This window comes from Anastrepha obliqua, chromosome 4 (assembly GCF_027943255.1).
Source record: "Anastrepha obliqua isolate idAnaObli1 chromosome 4, idAnaObli1_1.0, whole genome shotgun sequence".
NCBI lineage: Eukaryota > Metazoa > Arthropoda > Insecta > Diptera > Tephritidae > Anastrepha > Anastrepha obliqua.
Window position 1 is genome coordinate 113,779,071 of NC_072895.1, and position 25,709 is coordinate 113,804,779.

General features: G+C 35.4%; 1 protein-coding gene across 2 annotated transcripts; it reads left to right on the plus strand.

The window, feature by feature from the left end:
• Positions 1-3,881: 3,881 nt before the first annotated feature.
• LOC129245671 (putative helicase MOV-10) lies at positions 3,882-25,429 on the plus strand. Of its 2 annotated transcripts, XR_008582424.1 has the most exons (11): positions 3,882-4,023; positions 10,572-10,756; positions 10,999-11,112; positions 13,248-13,404; positions 15,763-16,154; positions 16,238-16,350; positions 16,465-17,214; positions 19,162-19,544; positions 23,858-23,990; positions 24,073-24,724; positions 25,069-25,429. XR_008582424.1 is itself a non-coding variant. In XM_054883990.1 (10 exons), the coding sequence occupies exons 1-10, from the start codon at positions 3,973-3,975 to the stop codon at positions 24,138-24,140; spliced, it is 2,346 nt and encodes a 781-aa protein (XP_054739965.1). In that variant the 5' UTR covers positions 3,882-3,972; the 3' UTR covers positions 24,141-25,041. The 2 variants fall into 2 exon arrangements, 1 of the variants encoding a protein (XP_054739965.1); XM_054883990.1 differs by lacking the exon at positions 25,069-25,429 and having other exon boundaries at positions 24,073-25,041.
• The last annotated feature ends 280 nt before the right edge of the window (positions 25,430-25,709 follow it).

Here is a 25,709-nt window from a genome sequence, read left to right on the forward strand (position 1 = left end):
GGAATGGCAGAATATACCGAACGTATAAGACGTAAAAAAATTGGTCCATCCCATGAAAAAGTGCCTGCAAAATGTTATTAATGATAACGGTTATCACACGAAGTATTCAATTAATCAAAAAATTACCTATTCACATTATGTATTTAATAAAAAAAGCCGGTATTGAAGTTTTTAAAAAGTTGATTGACAGAGTCGAAATAGTGAGTTACTTGTTTTTGCTGATTTAGCTGTTGCTCTTCCAAAGAATTTGAAGTTTTTTTTGTATAAATTCCCTTTAAATGCTGTGAATAAATATGTCTCAGTACAAAAAAGAAGTCAAAGATGAAAAATTGGAGCAATGTTTTGATAATGAAGTCGAAAAATTGAATTTATTTTCTATGTCAAAAGTCATTCATGACAAACTGTATTCGCCCTCACCGAAACTGTGTTGACCAAGCCAACACACTTCGGATTATAATATTATAGAACAATCAGTTGATGGGCGCTCCTTGCTCTACATGCTGTTGGTAGACTATAAGAAGGCGTTCGACACTATCAAACGAGACGCAATATGGCTGGCACTGAGTAGAAAGAGAGTTCACGCCAAGATAACTCGCCTAATCAAAGCCCTCTACGAGAACTCCGAACAGGCAGTGCTTCACAAAGGCGATATCAGCGATCCTTTCACTACCAATGCATGCGTAAGCCAAGGTTGTCCCCTGTCGCCCCTTCTCTTCGCCATCGTCCTGGATGAAGTCATGAGCCAACTGATCCTGCACAAAAGGCATCGTATGGAGTTTCATCAGACATCTTGAGGACCTGGACTTCGCTGTTGACATCTACCTCCTCTCTCACAAACTCTCTGTCTTGCAAGCGAAGGCGGACAAACTAGTCGCGCTGGCACGCACTGTCGGACTGGAGGTCAACATTGCCAAGACCAAGGCCATGAGAGTTAACCACAATAACGCAAAGCAGATATTGGTTGACGAATGCCCGGTGGAATTCGTTGAAAGCTTCTGCTACCTCCACCAAGGCAGATGGTGGGGCAGATGAAGATGGCAACTGTAGGCTAAACAAAGCAAGGGCGGCATTCGGGCGAATGCATACAGTATGGTGTAGTTCGCAAATCTCCAGGCGCACTAAACTACGAATATTCGGCTCATGCATAAAGGCAGTATTGTTGTACGGAAGCGAAACATGGCTGGTCTCTAACACCATCACACAGAGGCTACAATCCTTCATCAACAAATGCCTCCGCAACATCTACAGAATATTCTGGCCAAACACCATTAGTACCGACGCACTGTGGAGATTAACGAACGAGTAACCCATCCTTGGGCGAATCAAACGCAGAAAGTGGAGATAGATAGGTCACACTTTGAGAAAACCACCAGATAGCATCACGAGAATGGCACTGGACTGGAACCAGCAAGGGAGCAGAGATCGCGGTCCACCAAAAAACACTTGGAGACGGTCGATGCTACGCGAACTAGCAGATGCCGACATGGGACGGTGCAAAAACAACAGCACAGAACCGTGTTCGATGGAAAAGTCTTGTCGAGGCCCTATGCTCCCGAGAGGAGTGAACAAGGAAAAAAAAAACAAAATGAGCAATTCAATAAGCTGGAACGTACAGAAATAGTTATTTTTTTCTTGAAGATCCTGCTTCGAGAGTTGTGAGGGTAATCAGCAAGCGGTTTTAGCACAGTTGAAACTCTAAGAATAATTCGCTGAATACAGAATTCCATTTTCCGCAGAGGAATATGGGTTTATTAAGAAGCTTTCATCTAGTGACGCGATGAAAGCATGACTTTGTTAAATATTCGGGACTAACTGAGTGCCACACAACCTTTAATGTAGTTATTTGTTTTCATTTTGCAAGCCGAATTCGTCATCGCTCCGGCCAATTGGGCATTTGCGGGCATTGCACAGATCTATAAGTAAAAACACCCACAGCTGAGATCATCTGATACCAAAACGCTGATTAAATTTCATAGAAAATCGAATGAAAAAGTCTAAAAAATTAAATCAAAATTTAGATATTTCTCACTAACAAAGCATTATATAGCTAAGAAATATATTACAATATAAATATTTTTTATTGCTAATTTTTCAAGTCCAAAATATTATTTTGTATTTTGTACGTGGTGTAATAGAAAATTTGTTAAAAAAAAAAGAGTGGGATGGACATTTGTCTGACGCCATAGTTCATACATAGTGCTTTAATTTCCATAAAAAAATGTACAATATTAAAATAAATCATAAATAAAAAACAACACTAGGGATATTCATATAAAGGTGTAAATTTATGAAGCGCCGAAATGTATGCTTTTACGCACGAAAATCGGCGTTTTAACTTATACAGTTTGTGTAAACGACTTCTCATAAAAATGTTGACAGTTGTTTTACGAGTTGGCAAGCTTGCGTGGCCTACGAGGCATTTAAGCGTTTAGATTAATGCCTTTAATAAAAAAATAAATACATAGTAATAAAAATTACAAATGTTATACATCTTCAACATTGGTAGGTCTTTTTGAGCCGCCTTATTTATTTGTATATAAAATTAAAATCAAAATATAGCTAAATATTTGATCGCAGCACTTTTTTTAATAATACTTTTTTTATATTTAAGACCACAAAAATACCACACTAAGCCCATTAAAATACAACATCAATTCACAAACAATTTCACGCAGCACCACTTGCTACCAAATTCGAAGAAACTTCCTCAATTAATTTGCTTCCGGATACTAGCAGTCAGAATATGCAACTTTCCTTTCGAAATTGATGGCCGAAAACTACTTTACGGTTGTTCACAGTGGAAAGTAAATATTTAAAAATTATTTGGAAAAGCACTTTCCCACTCACGTCTGAGCGCAGCTTAATATACACAACAGATGCATAAAAGTATGTATGCGCGAGTCCATCTACATATGTACTTAACTTTCGCAGTATTAAGTGCAGCTCAAACGCTTGTATACAAATTCAAGGAAAATTATATAATATTACAGTAGGTTCTGTTTTTATGCGGTAGATACGTTCCGCAAGAAACAGCATAAAAAAAAACAGCATAAAAAAAGCCACTAGTTCTATAGTAAAACTATAGATACGTTTCAAATGCTAAAACCGCATAAATCTGAAATAATGTAATAAAATCGCATAAAAAAGGGCACTAGTCCCATATTATAACTATAGATGCGTTCCATAGACCGCATGAAACATAAATAAAATCGCATAAACAAAATATTGTATTTTTGAAAATTATATCTTTATTTAAGAAACGTTAAAATCGAAAAATAAATTTAAGTCAGAAATAAAATCAGACAATACCCACATGTTGCGCGTTCGTTTAGGATTTGGCGTAAAATCACTTTCGTCACTTGAGGAAATGTACACGTCTGATCTAGATAGTTATGCAGGCGGTTCCATACTTGTAGGGTTAGCATTTCTGATATAATCTGTGACGAGTTTTTGCTTAGCTGGCTTAGAATCTTGTTTATATGTATAATTCCCGATAGGTCGACATGCATTTTGTAATTTAAAAAAAAACCGCACTATTTCAAAACCGCATAAAAAAAAGCCGCATAAAAACAGAACCTACTGTATTCGTACTAAACTTGAGCCTTAATTGCACGGTGGAGAGAATAAAAAAGATGGCGACCGCTAACCCGCTCTCAGTGAATCTAACAGAATCAGCTATTGAGCTCGCGTAATAAGTGTACGAGTACATTAGCTTCGATTTTATTGTTGTGTTGTTGTATTGTTGCATTGTTTTTAGTTTGTTATGTTATTAATGAGCGAATTTATCGTACTACGGCGTTCTCTTTCTTGTTTGCGCATGCTACGTTACAGCCAAGGTGGATTTAATACTTTGACGGAAGTCGCATATATTTAATCCATCATTCTTGCATTAGTTGGTCGCCGATCGTAGAGTAGATCGTTGTTAAATAAATCAATAGTTCGCGAATAAACAAGAAAATTTATCGAATAAAAATGTTAAAAAATAAATCAAAAATAAAAGAAATTCAAGATACAGAAGAGAAAGTAAGTTTTACGAAACAAAGGACATGTGGTATACATAAGTATGTATGTGTGTTTGTGTATGAACATCTATTAGGAATAGTGCATATGTGTTATGTAAGAACAACTTATTTATTATTTATGCATGTGTATGTGTGTATGTACAGGTATGCATCTGAGCCAAGGCGAATCTCTATCATCCCTGCATCTGAGGTGTAACATCCGTCGCAATTGGCTGTAACTGTTTTGTGTGATCATAGGAACATCTAATCATATTTATGTATGTGTGCAGTTATGTACATATGTATGCATAGAAGTGCACACATATCAACATAAGACCACATAAGCAGTTCGAAATGTGTTATGGGGGAATCACCACTTTACGTTTTCGTTCTTGGTAATTTTCAAACTTACGAAAAAAAAATATTGAAACCAAATACGCCCCCGCCTTGATTAATATACGTACGTGATAAATTAGACGGAGCAACATGTGACCACTTATTCCATTGCGCAGTATTTGAAAATTAGTCAAAACAAAGATTTGTAAAAATAAATATTTTAATTTCATCGTCGAAATGAATAAAACAAAAAAACTTCGACGGTTTAAAGCCGTATCAGAAATGGGCTAAGCTTTCCATTACTAACACAATGTATTTTGAGGGGCGTGGCACCACCGATTACACCTCATTAGAAAGCGCAAGGACCCAACATTCTAACTATGAAAGTCTCGACCTCTTAGGGTCCTTATAGAACCACCAGAATAAGCTTAGAATTTACGTTTGTACGACCGTATTTGCTTATTGTATATGTGCATACAACTTACATACATGCATACACTCGTACAAATGTATGTATGTATGTACTAAATGCCTGTGTTGCATTCAACTTTTGATAGTACAAAAATTACATTTGTAATGAAATTATTGCTGGCTTTTTTCTACAACTGGTTGCTCGTTTAAGTTGATATAAAGCAACTACTGCCGCGCCAGCCAAAAGTGATGAAAAACTGTATAAAAAGTGGGTACAAAAGTAGTTGTATTGTAGAATGTACCCAGTTTCCCCGCGTACGTGTGAATTCCAAACGCCGCCGCTCATAGCGTAGTAGCCCAAGGATGATAGACACCAAAAAATCTTTTCACCACGGTGGTAGCCATTCGTAGCCTTCTAAGAATCTTGGAAAGAGAGATCGTTTTTGTTTTTTTAATAATAAATAAAAATTTATATGAAGCAGTTCTATGCTGGCTTAAATCAGCAAATGAGATGGTCTTTTTTGAGAAACTTTTCCAGGGCAGAATTAATATTCAAGCGCTTTCCCAAATAAATTGGGTTTCTAACCCGCGGCAGCCGATTAATAGTAAAACACACATCATTCAGCTACTTCAAATGTGATTTTCGCTGTTTTTTTTACATCATATAATATCAAAACTAATCAATTTGATTAACTACTCACTCATATGGAAATTATTTGCTTGACTATTTACTCATACGCGTATGTGAACGATAGCACGCGTGAGAAAAAGAGTGAGTCCGAAACATTGGGGGTTTGTTAGTAACGCCATAAAATCTGCGTTTCTATTGGTATTCAGAGAAAAGTGTGAGATTGTATTGGAATTTTGAGGAGAAGTGGTTAGTCATGGCTGGCAGGGGCCAATTATATGAAACGCACTACAACAAAAAAAAAGAAATATATAAAAAAATAAAGAAAAAAAGAGGGGGAAAAACAAAAACAAATCCCTTTTTAATATGTATTGTAAAGCATGTACGTGTGCACCTATTATGCGAGGAGAGCAAATTATTTTTTCCTGTGTTTGTTCTTATTTTAATTTACTTACTGCTGGGCAACGCTTATCAATAAAAACAATCATTTGTGTTTTATTTTATTTAACAACTTTATTTCCAAAAATAACAAATGTAATTGAGCATTTGTCATACTCACATACATGCATATGTATGTATGAATTTATACAAAAACAAAGTCCCTCTTAAATTCGATGTACAACCTCCCAATTTCACCAGCGCGCCTCAAAATTTAAAAATGTCTGGTCAAATACTCATTTTTGTAGATATTTGTTAGGCATTTTTTTTAAGAAAATAAAATAGTATACAAAAACATTTTTTTTTTTGACATTTTTTTTGTTGTAGTGTAGCACCAAAGTAAGCGTCTTAAAAAAAGATAGGTGGCTCGCCAACAGAATTTTTTTCGGGTATGGAAAGTTAGGGCTGAAAAGAACCGAAAGTTGCACTTGCCAGATGTGTGGAATAACTGATGAAAATTTCAGATCAATCGGTTGAATAGAATTTGCTGTAGGTCGTTGATATGCCAGAAAAACGTTGTTTTGAGAGAAACACTTTTAAAGTTTTGCTACTTGTTCTCGAACGCTCCGAAGCGCCCGAACGGCCTTTGTTAATTGTTGAATAACTCTAAAACTATTTGTCAGATTCAATTCAAATTTTCACACAATATTTTTAAGATATTACACTTTAAGAAAATATAAAAACATATACTTTATTTTTTCATTTTTTTTTTTTTCAATTTTTAAACCTTAAGCTGTGAAATAGCGCCACAAAGAACTCTTCCTTTTTGTAGGAGCCATAATTGTAATAGTTTTGAATGGCGTTTTTTTTCTTCATATGTATGTATGTATGTATGTATTAGGTTGGAAAATAAGTTCGCAGCGTTTTAGCGAAGACTTTTATTTAAACAGTAATCAATAATTAAATCAATAAGCTAATCAGTTACATATTCGCCTCTTCCCACCTCTCGACCAATTTGTTGATGCCGTGTCGCCCAAAATCGTCTGGTCTGGTGTCAAAAAAGTTTTTGAGCCATTTTTAAGGACCTCTTTTTTTTATCGAAGGTAACGCCCTTCATATGGTTTGACAGGGAGCGGAAAAGATGGTAATCGGTCGGTGCAAGGTGCGGAGAATACAGCGGATACTGAAGGACCTCCCATTCGAACGCGTGGAATGCGGCTTTGACGACTTGTACAACATGGGACCTGACGTTGTCGTGAAGGATTATGGTTTGACGATGTTGATCAGGTCTTTTCAATCGAATAGCCTCATTCATGCGATGTAGATGGGCAAGGTAGAGCTCCTTGTTGACCGTGGTATTCTTTTCGCGCATTTCCCAGTGCACCACGCCCTCCCAGTCCCACCAAGCACATATTACGCTCTTCTTTGGATGAAGATCCCGCTAGACTCTCGGCCGTGGCATATCTCCTGGTGCCACCCACTCCTTTCTTTGCTTCATATTGATGTACAGGCACCATTTCTCATCTCCTGTGAGGTTTTGGTATAAAAAGCGCTGTTTATGACCCCATGTTGCTCGGTGGCAGGCGAGATGCTGAGAAGTAATTTGAAGCGGACTTTCTTTGTTTTTTTCGTTGAGCTCGTGAGGCACCCAGGATTCCAATTTTTCGGTAAATCCCATCAAAACAAAATGACTGAGAATCGTGTTATGATCGGAGTTCATTTTTTCCGCGGAGTTCATTTTTTCCACGGAGTTCATTTTTTCACGAATGGTTTGGCGACCGTTCTCCTTCAAAAGTAATATGAGACGTTCTTCATCGAATTCAGACGGCCTTCCACTACGAGACGCCAAAGTCGCCATTTTTGAACTTTGCAACCCATTTCCGTGCTGTAGACTCGTCTATGACATCTTCTCCATACACGTCGCAAATGACCCGGGCTGCTTCGGCAGCTTTTTGACCGCGATGAAAAGCAAAGAAGAGCAGGTGTCGAAAATTTGGATTTTTGCTTCCTGGGTATTCCATTTCTAAGCCTAAAAACTAATAAAAAATTAAATAACTCAAAAATACAATTGACATAGTTTTGTAGAGCAGAAAAAGTTCTATCGAATGAATACTTACCCTTTGCCAAACAGCAAGCAAATCGTTGAAAATAAAAGAAAATATAAAAACGCTATGAACTTATTCCCCAACCCAATATATCGAAGAAATCCATTCGCAAATTGTATCAATGGGAATAAACAGTTAAATTTTCAAATTAATCAGCCAGAATTTGTGCGAGTTATGAGACCGGCTGGCTTGGAAATTGGAATCTTATAGCCACTGCGTATACGAAAACGCAAGAAAATTAATCGTGTCACTTAGAACTTCGTTAATTTCGTGTCATACATCAAATTTATAAGCATACATGTAGTCGTATAATACTGAAAGATTTATAATTCATACACTTGCACGTCAATCATATTTGACACTTGTGATTAGACCACTGCAGTATACAAACAAACAAGAAATAGAGCGCGTAAAGTTCAAAATAAAGATTTCAATCACTCAAAATATTTTTTTTAACTATTAAAAGTTATCAAAAAAATGGATGATTATTTTCGCGCCACCTTGCATGAACAGTATTTTTACATAATATTTATAAGCATACATGCATACATCTATACTAATATTATAAAGAGGAAAACTTTGTTTGTTTGTTTGTTTGGTTGTAATGAATAGGCTCAAAAAATACTGGACCGATTTTAAAAATTCTTTCACCATTCGAAAGCTACATCATCCACGAGTAACATGGATTATATTTTATTTTGGAAATAGGGCTCGAGATATAGGTCAAAACGTGGACCCGGGTAACCTTCGGATGTGTATGTACAATATGGGTATCAAATGGAAGCTGTTGGTGAATGCTTTAGTCCAGAGTATTTTTCATGCCGCTCCGTGACTAGGGTCTCGAGATAGAGACCAAAACGTGGACCCTAGAATGTATTTGTACAATATCGATATCAAATTTAACCTGTTGCTGAATTCTTTAGTACAGAGTATTTTTCATGCCGCTCCGTGACTGGGGTCTCGAGATATAGGTCAAAACGTGGACCCGGGTAACCTTTGGTTGTGTATGTACAATATGGGTATCAAATGAAAGCTGTTGATAAGTGCTTTAATACGGGGTAATTTTCATACCTATTGATGACTAGGGTCTGGAAATATATGCCAAAACGTGGACCCGCCGTGTCTTTGCACCGAATTAAACCAAACTTACACACATTGTTAAGGAGGTATTGAAGATGGTTTCCGTATAGTTTGGATACCTATTGGTAGATAGGGTCTCGAGATATAGGTGAAAACGTGGACCCGGGTAACCTTCGGATGTGTATGTACAATATGGGTATCAAATGGAAGCTGTTGGTGAATGCTTTAGATCAGAGTATTTCCATCCGCTCCGTGACTAGGGTCTCGAGATAGAGACCAAAACGTGGACCCTAGAATGTGTTTGTACAATATGGATATCAAATGAAAGCTGTTGATAAGTGCTTTAATACGGGGTAATTTTCATACCTATTGATGACTAGGGTCTCGAAATATATGCCAAAACGTGGACCCGCCGTGTCTTTGCACCGAATTAAACCAAACTTACACACATTGTTAAGTAAGTATTGAAAATGGGTTTCGTAAAGTTTGGTTGTAATTCGGAGCACTGGCAACGGGTACAGCGTTCTTTCGAACCAGCCATAATGTCGCTTACTTTTTTAACGCTTGGGGCGGAACTGAACTGTCAAATTGACAGTGTGAGTTACAATGTGTCAATATTTCTTTCTGATTTGGATGCCATAAGGAAAAAACGTAAGTGCAACATATAAAAATTTTTTGTGAATTTTTTGGAGTGGATTTTGGAACAGTGAATAATTTCTTACGAAATTTGAGAATTTAATGTGAAATCCGAATGTTGAAATGAAATTATGTGTTCGTGGAAAAAAAAATTTTTTTCGTTTTTTTTTTTTTTTTTTTGAAAAATATAAATGGATAATGGTTAAAAAAGCTGCAATGCTTAATAAAACATATAAATTGAAACGAAAAATTCATGGATGATCAGGAAAAAAGACGATTGTTTATTCATATGCGTTGATTTGAAATTTAAAAACAATCTTCTTTTTTCCTGATTTTCAATTTATATTTTATATTTACTCAAAAACAAATAGAAAAACAAAAAATATTGTTTATGCCAAAGCGCTTGAATAAAGAATAAAGAAATAAATAGTATGAAAATCATATATTTTCTGTTCTAAACCATATCTATTCTATTTTAGTGTGCCCAGCGAAGGGGGCAGGGTTTGCTAGTTTTGATATAAAGTGGCGCAAAATTAATCACTCTACCGAAAGATATTTTTACTTATTAAGAATTATTTAAAAAATGTATGATAATTTTTGCACCACCTTGTATGAACTGTATTTTTCATGTTTACTTTGTCTTGAGTTTTTTGTTTCTGATAATTTAAATATGTGATCCAAGATTGATTTGCCCAGTCCGAAGTTATGCTGTAGAGGTTTGCTGTTGGGAATCAGACTTTTACACAGTGCAAATGAGAAGTTTTATCCCGCGGTAATGACTTACTAACTCCATCCCGCCGGTTTTCAACAGCCGTGTATATTCGATAGCTGTATTTCCTTTGGCTCACAAGTATACTCTTGGTTGCTTGTTACCCGATTTCTCTGCATGAACTAGAGCCTACATTCAGCATCGTCCGTCGCGATTAAGTTCTACTAAAATCGTCTATCGAAAAGGTCATTTATTTGCACGTCTAATATTATTTATTTATTTTTCAGGGCAAAGCTAAACCTGCCGAAGATGCTTCATCAGTTAGCAACGCGAAGACATTTGCAGATATTTGCTGGGATTTTAAAAATAAGCTTAGCATCAAAGCAGATGCTGAGGAAAAGCCACCTGCGAGCCCTGTGCGAACCCCAAAATACTATCAGGATTATTATATATTTGAGCAACCAAATTTTGGGTAATTATAAAATTTAACATTTAATGATACACGGGCCAATGAGGGCTAACTTGAGCGTCAGGGTGAGGTTATTTAAAAAAAAATGATCTGCATTTTTTTACCATGTTTTTTTTTTTATAAAAAAGTGCTGGAAAGTCCTCACTCACGTTGATGTAAAAAGTTAACCCAACTCAGTCGCATTGATAAAAATTTTCTCAAATATTTATTTAAACTAATATTTTTTTTTTAATTCAATATTGTAGACTTTTCAAAATTGTATCAGAACTCGGTCATTATTACCCGAGCAATGATATGAAGATTGCTCAAGTAAACAAATTTGATTGCGATTATCTATCACAAGGCGACGAGATGATAAAGTAAGTACCTCAACATGGCAGAGATGAACGATAAAAAAGTTATAAGTGAGTGCTGATTCATTGTGAGGCTAAAATAACTTTAAAAAGTAAATCTTACAACATAAATGAATGAATAGCTTCCGTCAACAGTGATGCTTACTACTCTAAAATTTTATTTTGTTTTTAAATTCGTTTATTCGGCAATGAATCTTTTAATCATGTCGCATTTGGTAATCATTCAGCGGAGTGTGGAATGTTCTTATCGAAATGTGTCACAAAAGTTAACTCAGTGTCGGAATCCCACTCTCGCCTCATACCATACGTAACAATTTTAGTGCAGTTAGCAAAACTGCATTTGAATTGTTCATTTATACGTTTCTGGGTCCCACATATCCATAGTATACGAGAGGATATCAATAAGTACCCGTGTTAGAAATGAGGACATCATTTTTTTTTTTTAATTTTTTGTCTTTCAAGGAATTTTTTCTTTTCAAAGAATTTTTTATTTTTTTTTTTTTTAATTTTTTTTTTAAAGAGTTTTTCTTTTTCAAAGAAAAATTTTTTTTAAAGAAATTTTTTTTTTAAAGAATTTTTTTTTTTTTCAAAGAAATTATTTTTTTTCGAAGATTTTCTTTAAAAGTTTTTTTCTTTTTGAAAGAAATTTTTTTTCAAAGTATTATAAATATTTTTAAGAAATTGTGTTTTGTTTTCAAAGAAGTTATTTTTTTAAAGAAATTATTTTTTTTTTTTTCAAAGAAATGTTTATTTTTTTTCAAGGTAATTTCTTTTTTTTTCAGAGAAATTTGTTTTTTTTTTTCAAAGAAATTTTTTTTTTTGTTTTTTTTAAGAATTTTTTTTTTCAAAGAATTTTGTTTTTGTTTTTTTTTTTAAAGAATTTTTTTTTGTTTGTTTTTTTAAAGAAATTTTTTTTTTACATATTTCTCTTTCAGAAAAATACACTTCTCCCAATGCTCCGACGATTTTTTTACCCCTCCATAAAATTGGATTTGTCGAACTCGGGAATATACGCCTCTGTCTCGGTGATGACTTCCTCGTTTGAACTAAATTTTTTTCCCGCGCGCTATTTCGGGGGGTGCGGCAGCAATTCATAACGCAATTCGAGCAGTTTGGCAGCGACAACTCCGGATGAAAGTGATGGTGCGTTATCGAGGTGAAACAGCACCTTTGTTTTAGCCAACTGCGGTCGTGTCTCCTTCAATTTTTTGTTAAAGCGGTCCGATAACTCACTAGTACTGTCCAGCGGTCGTTCTTCCTTTTTCTAAAAAATCCATGAGGATGAATCGTTCGCATCCCAAAAAATCTTCGCCATGACCTTTCCAGCCGGTGGGACTGTCTTCGCCTTCTTTGGAGCAGATTCACCGAGAGAAATCCATTGTTTTGATTGTTACTTAGGTGCTAGTGTGTAATGGTGAATCCAGGCTTCATCAAGGGTGACAAGTCGACGCAAAAGTTTCTTTGGATCTCGCTAAAATTGCTCCAAATACTGCTTCGAAGTTAACAGGCGCATCCGCTTGTTGTTGCTTGTGAGCAATCGCGGCACCCATCGGGCCGACAATTTTTCCCTCGCCAACTTATCATGTAAAACATTAATTCGCGTTCCGATCGACACACCTATGGCCTCTGTTACTTCCCGCACTTTCGATCGTCGATCAGGTAGTGGACTTTTTGAATGATTTCCTCGGTAACCACATCTGCCGGGCATCCAAAATGTGGTCATAGATGCCGAAGCGTCCCCATATACAGCATCCAACTTTGTTTTTATCTCCTCGCATTTCTTCCCATACAAAAACAAAAAGCGAATTACCGAACATTACTGCTCTTCTTCCATCTTAGCGAAAATCACGAAATAGCTGCCAAATCCCAACGAACCTGTGAATCAGTCTGACATTTTTTTGTCGTCGTTTGATAGATGGCAGCACACGAAGCTTACATCAACTTCCCTCAAGAATCGCCTCTGTTCAAACACGGTTACTTACTGAGCCACCCTCGTATATATATATATATGTATTGCACAAATCTTGTCTATCTAAACATTAAGGTGCGGTGCCTCACGATGAACTGTCCGCTTTTCATATATTTTTATGTAAATATAAGTGCGAACAAGTTTTATTAACCATTAACTGTGAATTTTGCAGAGCCTATCTGGATAATCCCGTTTTAGATGCAAATAATATTTATAAGATATTCAAAATGTTAGTTCAAATAGAAGACCTTCACACGATGTTGCCGTATTGTCGTGTATATCTGGAAAATGTTGTAGTGACTGCGTCTGACGGCTACTTAAAATTTAACGTAAGTTGAAAGTTGCCTGCTAATAACTAATTAATTTTCACTAAAGCGGAGGACTTTTGACAAAACAACTAAGTCATTTTAGCACTTTTTATCTGTCAAACATTAAACTGCTAGTTTTGAATATAATAAAATAAATTTAAAAAAATCAATAAAGAAGAAAAAATTAATAAAGAAAAAAAATACATAAAAAACTAAAACAATTAAATAAAAAACTAAAAAAATAACACAAAAAAAATAAATAAAAACAAGAAATAAAAAATAAAATTTTAACTATAATTATTTATATATTTTTTGTAATTTTATTTTAACAAACACCAATTACGGAGGGCAGTTCCTCCAGCACTTTCAAATTTTCCGTTTTTTTACTTTAAAAATTCATTTACAATCCAAAAAATATCTTTTCAATGTTTTAAGTTTAATAGAAAGTCTAAAAAGTCCCTATAAAGTCAGTGAAGGGATGAGCGTCGAACGAAAGATGAATAAGAACGAAAATTTTAATGGCGTTTTTCGCGAAATACATTTTTTTTCGCGCTGCTGAATATAACTCAAAAAGTAATCAAGATATAAACTTAAAATTTTGCAGGGATATTCTTTAACATATTCGCCTTTGCATGTACCTCAAATTGTATCACTAAATATATTGTTTTGATCAATTTGTTTATAAAAAATAGTGCGTGTAGCGAAGGACACATAACAAACGTGAAACTTTCAAGGCAGAAAACGAAAGAGGGAGAGACCCGAGAGAGAATGAGAGAGGGAGAGAGAGAAAGAATATATGTATATCTAAATAAATTCACAACATTTGCAGAGAATACAAATAGACAAAATTTACAAGAAACGGAGAAGGGTCGACCGGTGTGGGTAAACGTCGGACACAAATCGTGGCAACAACGCGCACTATTTCAGGGACCGCAGCAACGGCACAAATTACCGCAAGGCAATACCAATAAATCCGATGCCGGAGCACTTTATGGTATGCACGAGCACTAGCCAGGAAACGGAAATAAGCGCCAAAAAGTAGGCACCAAAAAAACCAAGCCTAAAGTGTATCTAAGATATATATAAGGTATAGCTCTCCCTCTCCTTTTCCTCTACGTTATATTATTTTTCTCTTGCGTGGAACGAAAATGCCCAAAACGTTGCATGGCCTTGAAATTTTACTCTCCATTCTCGCTCGTTCATCGACGCCTAAGAAGTTTCACTTCAAAAGTGTAATTTTTTTCCTTTTCTTTTCAAATTTTCAATTTCTTTTCGTTTATAGTTAAGTGCAAGCGGAAAACTTTTTTTAATACTTATCATGGTATTCTAACAGACAAAAACTCATTAGCCCCAATCAGGTTGCCTATAAAACGGAACGACGCTCTACTGCACATAGATTATTTTATATCAAATTCTTTGTCTTCCAAAACCCACAACACAATACTTGTAATTGATTTTCAAAAAGCATTCGACCGTATCGGCATGCAAATTGTCTTGAGGCAACTTGACTTTTGGAAAGTGGGTCCAAAGATCAGGAACTTCGTAAATACTTTCCTTGTCACAGGAAATGTAAAGTGATAATCATAAGCTTTCTTTCCAATCCAGTTCACCTAGAAAATGGCACTCCTCAAGGGTCAGCTTTATCAGCCTTCCTGCTTATTACCGCTTTTGATGAAAATTGTTTGTCTAGTTGACTTCAGTTGATTACAAGAGTTGTTTGTGTGGAGCCCGTTTCTTCAAAAGTCCCTTGCGGTGATCATCACAAGTCCTTGGAGACTCATCTAAAATCAATCGGACAAGAGAAATTAGTTTTATTAATAGATAATCTTGTGCCCGATCGAAGTTTTTTTTTCAAAATTAACAATATGGCGGTCTCAGGAAATATTTTTCAGATTTTCGAGAAAAAAGCCGACAATTAATTGTTAAAAAAAAATCGAAATTTTTGAAAAAAAAACTCCTTCAATCAGGCACGAGATTTTTATGTTTTTTAAACGTACATTTTTTAGTAATCTACCAAGCGGTTTTTAAGTTACAGTGATCACCAGTTTTGAGAAAAACGCATTTAAAGTTTTTCTATCGATTCCGGAGCACCCGAGCGACCTTTGTTAATTGTTGAATAACTCGAAAAGTATTTGTCGGATTCACTTTAAATTTTCACACAATATTTTTAAGATATTATAATTTAAGAAAATGCAAAAAAATCAAACTTTTTGAACATTCTGACTACCCCTAACCCCTTAATATCAAAGAAGTTGTTTTGTCAAAAATTCTCAGGCATATACTTGTATTTTATTGCTATCCCTTTTCATCATATACTTGTATTGTATTGCTATCCCTTTTCATTACACTCACACTCTACAATGATGATTGATCGATTAGATAAATGTGCCGTCAAATGTCAATATCGATGAAATTCTTAACCCAATCATGGACGAAGTGGTCTTTGTGCCACTCATGAGCCGTGCAGTGGCTCAAAACCAAATAAATTATGCCGTTGACTTACTTATACATCATCAACATGAGACACTTATCACCGATGTTGAACTTTTTCGAGAAGTTGGCCTACTAGACAAACTGGAGGGACAAATCGCATATGTGGAAAGCCCTAATCCCCGATTTAATATCAATAAAACATATGATATCATATTTCGTTCTCGGCGTGTACATTTCCGTTATCAGCAGCGTGCTTTAGAGTTGTTGGATGAAGTGCGCTGTGAATATCTCTTTCCCGAACGGAATCCCTACAAAGATGAGGCTCCAAAAAAAATTAAGTAAGTGTTTACGTGTGTAGTGGGATTATTTACAAAACAAAAAACATATTTTCAAGGGTTTTCTTTCTTTCCTACTCACATAGATTACAAATAATAAATAAACAAATTATGGAAAACCCCGAACAGTTGCAAGCTGTGGCGCAGGTAGTTGGCGGTGCCAACCCTTTTGTTCCATATATAGTCGTTGGGCCGCCAGGTGATTTAATGAATTTGCAGCAGCTGTTATTGAAATAATTTACAGCAGCTGTTCTTGAAATAATTTACATCATTTATTCTTGAAATAATATTTTTCTAAATACGAATTTCTTAGGCACCGGCAAAACAACTACAATCGTAGAGGCTATACTACAATTATACATTTGCCGTCCCAATTGCCGCATTTTGATCACTGCAAGCACGAATTCCGCCTGCGATACGATCGCTTTGAAGTTGTGTGAACATTTCGAAAAGAATCCCATACTTAGGAAGCTCTCATTGCAGCGCAGTGGCACGAATTTCATGGGGCGCCCAAAACCGCCCACGGCTATGTTGCGTGTCTTTTCGAAATCACTATTTAAGAAAGGTGTGAAAAACATCAATCGTACGCTGTTGGAACATTCGAATTTCTGCAAACGTACATACAATTCACCATCTGTAGAAGTGTTGCAAAAATACAACATAATTGTGGTGACACTCTGCACTATGGGACGCTTGCGTACCGGCACAATTGGTAATTGGCCCTTTACGCATGTCTTCATAGATGAAGCGGGTGCCACTACGGAGACGGAAGCTTTGATTGCCATAACTAGCGTTAATACGAAAACTTGTCGTGTGATATTGTCGGGCGATACAAAGCAATTGGGGCCGGTAGTTATGTCGCCTGTAGCTGCTGAACTTGGCCTGAAATACTCGCTTATGGAACGATTGCTCGGACGTGACTGTTATGCGGTCAAGGAGGATGGTACCTACGATTATACTTTACAGACACGTTTGCGTCGCAACTATCGCTCACATCCGGCAATCGTAAAGCTATACAATCATCTATACTATGATGGAAAACTAATGGCAAAAGCCAATTTAGGTATGTACATATTTTGATTCGATTGAGTAAAAGTGAAGAAATTAATTTTATTTAAAAAAATAGCTTAATATTTATGAATCCCTAATTAATACCTGACATCATTTTCCGTTTGATTTGAAATTTTTTTTTCGAATTTATTAAGCTCGAATGGAAATTCAAATTAATTCGGAAAATCTGAACCTCTCAGCCTCATGAGAACTTTTCATGCTATCACACAAACTTCTCAACGAAGTCTGCTAACCTTTTCAAATTTCCAATCTCACTTGTAAAGTTCATATTCTGATGGAGGCTTATTCATTGGTCGTTGGTCTATTAAAAAGGCACCATCTCGAAACCCTAAGTTCAGAGAATTTAGATATCCACCAAGGCGCCTTTTTCCTAGGAGGCAGTCTTAGTGAACATGAGAGCTAAAGGGTGCTATTGCAAGCAGAGATGGATTGATCCCTCCGTAAAATCTGAATTTTTCTCACGGTGCTTCCGGGAGCTCATCCTGCAGATTTCCATGGTATAGATCCTAGTTTTTACTCCTCCGGAGTCCTCCGGAGGAGGATCTGTGTGGCCGGGTTTCGTTGAGAGTGAACTGAATCCAAAAAGCAGTGAGCAACAGAAGATTTGGCGCTTCATACTAACTAAAGTCAGCTTCTTGTAATATTTGGGGACCACAAAATTGACTTTAGAGTTATACTCTAATGGACTTATTTTTCAAGCGGAGATAGCCGCAATCAGAGAAGCGGCTAATTTAAGCCTTGAGTTCGTTGTGGGTGGGCTAGAAATAAGTTGGGGGTATTTATGTCAGTTCGGTATGCGGTGAGCCTTAGTATTGCTTCGAGTCCATTTTGGAGGCTGAGATGGTATCATCTCACCATCTTCACCTCAGCTGTCGTGCTCTCATCGGCCTGAGATTCAAACATCTTGGGTAACCGTTTAACCTAACCTAGCCTACCAAGATCAGTGATAGAAAATATTTATAGAATTATTGCTAATCTTTGACTTAACATTGCCTCTAAACCAGGGAAAGCTATACGTATTTGGGGTTGTATGCTTACTTACAAGGACTGAGACAAATACAACATTAAGGTATGCCACAAATTTCGAGCGTCTCAACTAATTTATTCAATTAGAGAATTTCATTGTTTCAGTAACAGCGGCGGCCACCGTAGCCGAATGGGTTGGCACGTGGCTACCATTCGGAAGTGCACAGGTTCGAAACTTCGGGCACGAAACACCAATTGAAGAAACAAGTTTTTTCTAATGGCGATCGCGTCTTACTCAGCAAACAATGACAAAACTCCGCGTGTATTTCTGCCTTGGAAAAAGCTCATAAAAATTATCTACCATTCGGAGGCAGCGTAAAAATGTATTTGTGTAGCCTCTCAAAGCATTTGCGTAGCCTTAGATTAAAAGGCGGCGCCCTTTGATTTAAAGGCAATGGCTAAGAGATATGGTAGGCAATAGGTATATTTTTTTCTTTTCGGGCAAATGAGCGGCAAAATGAGCCCCTCTCAATAGAGCGCAAAGAGCCCAGAAACATTGGGACACAAAAAACAATATTTCATGTCCGGAACCAAACATTAAAATTGTTTGTAATTTTTTGGTGTTATTTTTAATTCCTCTTACACAAAACAGTTAAAAACTCAATTTAACAGTCCTGACGACTCGATGCACAAACAAGTCCAGCCTAGTGAGGGAACACAAATTGCTCTCTCAAAGTGGCTCACAACAGCCCTCGAGCCGACAAAAGAAACACATAATGGACAGTTTCGAGCGCCCGCGGGCGATCCCGGGCGAACAAAGAAATAGACTGAATAGAGTCAATATTACATGACCATTCGCTCCGAATTTACAGTAAGCGCCGATCAAATATGAACAACTTTAAAAAACTGACTAACATTTTCTCAACAAATAAAGGCTACTCCCTAATCTTTTACTCTGCGTTTTTTTTTTCAGATAATTTAATAAAATGGCAAAACTTCTCAATTTTGGATAATGAAAATTCCCCAGTTATTTTTCAAGCTGTATACGGCAAACTTGGAAAATCTTTAACATCGTGTAGCTCTTATAATAAATTGGAAATTGATGTTATCATCTGGACTATCAAACAGCTTAGGATAAATGCAATGTCCAAATTTGCTTGTTTCGGTCCCGGGGATATTGGAATCATTTCTCCGTATAAATTGCAATGTGGGCATATAAAAAAACGATTACAAGAGGAAAACATCCAGGGTGTCGAAGTGGGCACAGTTGAAATATTTCAAGGTCGGGAGAAGCCGATCATAATTGCATCGTTTGTCAAATCGTTTTGTAATTTGGGCTTTACAGCCGATCCACAGGTATGTACTTTTACATTTTTACACGCACACATACATACATAGTAGGGTGCTTCTTATTTTTCACTTTCGAATAGTAAGCGCGTCAACCTGCCATTCGCTTCTGGCACCTAAATAACGAACGCTTGATTTGTTTCTTTTTTAGATTGAACTTTAGCGGTTTTTATTTCTTTAAAATGCAACAGAACGAAAGAAAAAAAATGCGAAAAATACGTGCATACATTTTTCTGTCTAGAATGGAATAAAGAGGTGGATGGATGACACGTGAAAAAAAATAAACAAAAAAAATATTTGGTTCAAATAAGAAGCACCCTAATAGATACATAAGTTCATATATATTTGAAAAAAATTTCTTACTGCGATATTTTAATTAAAAAATCTATATATTTTTCATTTAACACATGGGCTGAAAAGTCCCAGGCGTAACTAAGTAAACACGTTTTTTATTTGTTTTTAAAATTAGTTTTATTCATTAACGTGATGCCCATCAAGAACACCGTAATCATTCCGCCGCTCTAAAACTTCAATACCACTTTTGAGAAACGATTTATCTTTTACCTCAAAATAGGCCTCAGTTTCAGCGATAACCTCAGCATTCGAGCGAAATTTCTTACCGGCGAGCTCGTTTTTTTAGGTCTGCGAACAGCCAGTAGTCGCTTGGAGCCAAATCTGGCGAATTCGAAGATCGATTCATGTAGTTTTGCCATTGTTTTGATTGACTTGTGACTACTTCAGTGAGCGAACGTGGCACACACTTTGAACAGAGCTCCCTCATAGTCAAATGCTCATGCAATATAAAGTCAACACGTCTTTTTGATATTTTTACGATGCCAGCTAACTCACGCAACTTCACTTTTCGATCATTCAAAACGATTTTGTGGCTTTTTTTGATGTTTTCTGGTGTTACCGCCTCATTTGGACGCCCACTGCGGTGTGCATCATCGGTGTCTCTACGACACTCTCTCTCACTTGAAGTCAGTAAGCCATCGTTGTATTGTTGTTTCTGATGGAGTGGAGTCCCCATAACACTTTTCAAGCCATTACTTTGCTGAAACGGTATTTTTTCCCATGAAGAAGCAGTGTGAAGTTAAAACTCGAAATTCTTTTTGATCCATTTTTCCTGTTCTGAAAATAACAAAAGTAGCTTCACTCTTAGCACAATAACTCACGAACTAATGAATAGAATATCATAGAATTCTAACAGCTGTCTTTTTAAGGTTAGTACTAATTGAAAAAGAGGTGAATGTAATAAAATGAGGGCCCACATAGAAGGCCCGGAACTTTTCAGCCCATGTGTTATGTATATTATAGCAATACATATTTTAATAAAAAACTTTATATACTTTATAAAGTTTATATATAAATTTTATTTTATTTAATGAAAAATATGATTTTAATAAAAAAATGTATATATAAAAAATTGTAATAAATAAAATTTATATATAAAAATTTTTGATAAAAGCATTTATATAAATTTTTTGATATGTGAGGAAAGTATATGTAGCCATACATATTTTAGTAAAAAATGTATATATATATTTTTTTTTATTAAATAAAATTAATTTTAATTAAATTATTTTTAAATAAAAAAAATTTATTTTTAATAAAAGAAAATTTATATGTATATAAAAATTTTTAATAAAAAAGTTTATATAAATATTTTGCTACGTGGGAAAAGTATTTTTAATAAAAAAATTTATATACATAAAATTTATATATCAAAATTTTCAATAAAAAAGATTTATATTATATATAAAAATTATTAATAAATCAGATTGATATGTAAAAAGTTTTAATTAAAAAATTTACATAAATTTTAACACATATTTTAATAAAAAAAATTATATAAATTTTTTGGTAATTGAGAAAAGTATTTATAGCAATACATATTTTAATAAAAAAATGTATATAAATAAAATTTACAGCTCCGGTCAACTAATTAACAACGATATCCAGATATTATCCTCAACTGCGCTAGATTAATGTTTACAGTTAATACTCTACTTTTTCTTAGTTAACTGTTTATTAAAAATGTGCATTGAATTTAACGTCAAAATTTTTCATTCACTCCCGTTATTTCTTTAGATTTATGCATTTTTAAGAGTTAGTTCGAAAAATAGTCGGTCACGTAATTAACAACAGGAGATTTTACTGGCATTTAATATCATATACTGCACTTTTTCGGTAAGATTCTGCACTTAATAGAAAAACACAATCAAGTTTTTATACACTAGGGCGTTTTAGTTTCTGAACATCATGGGTAAAAATAAATCCTGCGACGAAACTATGAAAGCCATCATAGTCAAGTTTCACAGCGACGGAAAATCGTATGGCGAAATCGCGAAAACCCTAAACGTATCAAAAAGGATGGTTTTCAACGCTATACACTATTTCAGGAAAAATAAAAGCACGAAGAGAGTTCCTCGAAAGCAAAGACCTCAAAAAACATCCGCTAAAGAAGATGAACTTATAGGGCGCGAATCCAAAAAATTCCCACAAAAATCCGCAAATGAAATCCGTGTTAGTGTTTTTGGCGAAAACAACAGCTCTCCATCAGTGGAAACCATTAAGAGGCGTTTACGAGAAAATGGTTTATTTGGTAGGATTTCTCGGAAGAAACCTTTACTATCGGAACGAAATCGCAAAAAGAGTTTAGAGTTCGCTATGAAATACCGCTATTGGTCTGTAAAAGAGTGGAAGAAGGTGTTTTTTTTTCTGATGAAACGATAATAAATAGACTTTCACCCGATGGAAAATATTATGTTCGGCGCCCCCGTTCGGAAGCGTACAACCCAAAATACACCCGCCCTTAAACACGGTGGTGGTAACATAATGGTATGGGGCGCTATGTCATGGCGTGGAGTTGGTCCTATTACTAAAATTGAGGGTCGTATGGACCAGCATCAATATATTTCTATATTAAATGAAGTAATGCTCCCATTTTGCGATGACAACATGCCCGTTACATGGATCTGTCAACAGGACAACGATCCGAAACACACCGCACGAGCAACAAAACGGTGGATGGAAGAAAAGACGATAAAATTGCTAGACTGGCCTTCTTGTAGTCCCGACCTGAACCCCATCGAGAATCTCTGGGAGCACTTGAAGAGGAAAGTTCGCTTACATAAAATAGGAAATTTTGCAGATCTGGTAACAAAAGTCAAGATGGAGTGGGAAGCTATTCCAAATGATGTCTGCAAAAAACTAATTGAGTCAATGCCGCGTAGATGTGAAGCAGTTATTAGAAGTAATGGATTTTCAACCAAATATTAACTCTTCCTTAATAAAAATATACTTTTTGGACATTAAACCCCAAGCGTTGTTAATTACGTGCACGATAGATTAGAACCATTTGATTTTATTTCTAACAAAAAACGGAACATATTTGAAGTATGCTTCAAAATCAAGTTGGGTTTAATTAACATTACTCACAATAAGGTTCCTACTGGGGAATAGTCAATAATGCTAGGCCTGTTTCTAGTTATTAATAAAACAAATACCGGTACCGACGCGTTGCTAATTAGTTGATACAAAAATTGATATAAATAAAATTTATATTGTATATAAAAATTTTTAATAAAAAAATGTATAACAATTTTTTGGTACGTGGGAAAAGTATTTATTAGCAATACACATTTTAATAAGAAAAATTTACATAAATAAAGTTTATACATAAAAATTAAAAAAAAAATTATATACAATATAAAAATGTTTAATAAAAAAATGTATATACATTTTTTGGTACGGGGGAGATAATAATAAAAAAAAATTATATACAAAAATGTTTAATAAAAAGATTTATATACAAAAAATGTTTAATAAAAAAATTTATTCAAAATTTTTGGAACGTGAGAAGAGTACTTATAGCAATACATAATTTGATAAAAAAAATTTATATCAATTTTTGTATACACATTTTTTATTTTTGTTTTTTACTAAACAAATTTATATAATTTTTTTTTTAATTTGCCAGATCTATCATATTAACATATTGTACATATATGAGAAAAATATTTATTGCAAAATTTTAATTAAAAAATTACATTTTTTTAATTTTCCTTAACTTATTTTTGAATGTAGGAAAAATATGTATTGCAATAATTTTTTTAAAAAATGTACACATATTTTTCTTTTAATTTTCCTTGATAATTTGTATGTGAAAAAAATATAATATTTGTAGTAATAGCAATATTGTAATTTAAAGCCTAATAGTATATGAATATTTTTTAATTTTAACAAATTTTTTTTGTTACTGTGTTTTTAATTTTAACTATTTTTCAAGTAATTTTTCTACTTTCTTTAATTTTATTTAGCGCTTAAATGTCGTACTTTCGCGTGCTCAATCATTGCTCATCCTCATTGGGAATCCTCAAACTTTGCAGCAGAACAGCGATTTCGAATATTTAATAGAAGAGTGCACACGTGCCGGGAATTTTAGGCAAAAAAGTAAAATTATTTCACTCCAGACATCCTTTTCAGCAAATTTTTATTTAAGAATTTTTTATTTAACATTTTTTATTTATTTCAGTTATGTCAGTAAGTAAACAGCCAGTGGCCACAGACTTGCCGTCCATTACAGATGGAAGTGAAAAGTAATTTTTTTTAACTTTATTTTACTACATTGATTACATTATTTTTCCATTTTGAATTGATAACATTGTTTTTTATTCAGTTTACATTTCTGTTGCATAAAATATCAACCGTTCATGTCACATTTCAAAAGTTTGTATACTTAAAACACGAATTTTTACAAAAAAAAAAAAAAATGTTTTTATTTTTTTATTTTTGTGTAAAGAAAATAATCTGCTTTAACTCAACCGTTAAAAGTGAGAGCAGAAATGTTTCGCATCAAACAAGCTTGTGATAAAGGGATGCCGACTCTGATAACGAAAAAACATAAAAGGTCTGTTTATTGGTGGACGGAGGAAATAGCCGAATTAAGACGTGACTGTCTTCGACTTACCTAGCCAGACGAACCGGGTCAGCCACTGTGGACGCAAAAGCATACAAGAGTGGAAAGAGGCAGCTAAAGGTTGCTATTGCAAATACCAAGAAAAAAGGGAAGATCTCCGGGCATATCCAAATAGGGGCCGCTGAGGCCTTGGGTCCAAAATTGTGGGAAGAAACTGGGAGCCAAGATACCTACACCGGAACTAAGCTCCAGCGCGCTAGACTACATCGTAGCAGAACTCTTTCCAAGTCCCGAATTCTGAGAAACCATTGAGTGTTAAATAAACGTGACAGAAGAGCCGCCAATATTCACCAGAGAGGAAAGGCAACCCGAGCCTCCCATCGGCATATCGGCCATTATGCATGCTCGACACAGCAGGCAAACTCCTTGATAATTTGATAAAGCCTTGACTGGCCGCGGCCATAGATAACGCCGGACGACTATCAGCAAGACAGTACGACTTTAGACGCAGAAAGTCCACAATAGGGGCAATTGACACTGTCATAAACATCGTAGGAGCAACGCAACAGCGCAGTATATCATCCAGAAGTATAGTCCTCCTTCCCTTCTTAGATATAAAGGACGCTTTCAATAGCGTAAGACGGGCGGACATATTGGCCGCCTTGGAGCTAAGGTTCCAAATTCCGGCATACCCGGGAAATCAGCGGTGGTTTCGCGGAAAAAATTCTCCACATAAAAAAGTGGGACCTGGACGCAGGCACATTGGCTAGACCTTTGTAATGAGGAAGATGGAACACCACTCTGAGGTAATGCGGAAGCGGTTCCTGGGTGGGCGATAATTCCAAACGAGTTTTTCAGTCTCCGGACATACCAATCCTGCGCCGGCAGCTTAAAAATCGGCTTTAACTTAAGTCTATACAAGATGAAGTCCAAAATAAACAAGACTGAGCTAAAATATAAAGCTTTACTCTGATACCTCCGAGTTTATTTATTCAAAATAGTCCCCTCTGGCCTCGGTACACAGTTTTGTGCGATCTAAAAGCTTTTCGAAAGAGTGTTTCAGGTCATTGACCGGAATGCCCTTCAAAATGACGGTACAAGTCTTTGGGTGGCTTCTACGGGCGCAAAACGTTTTCCTTTCATGGCCAAATGCAATTTTCCGAATATATAGAAGTCACAGGGAGCCATATAAGACAAATACGGTGAGTGATTGATGGTTAAAATGCGATTTCTAGTAAAACAATCAGTCACAA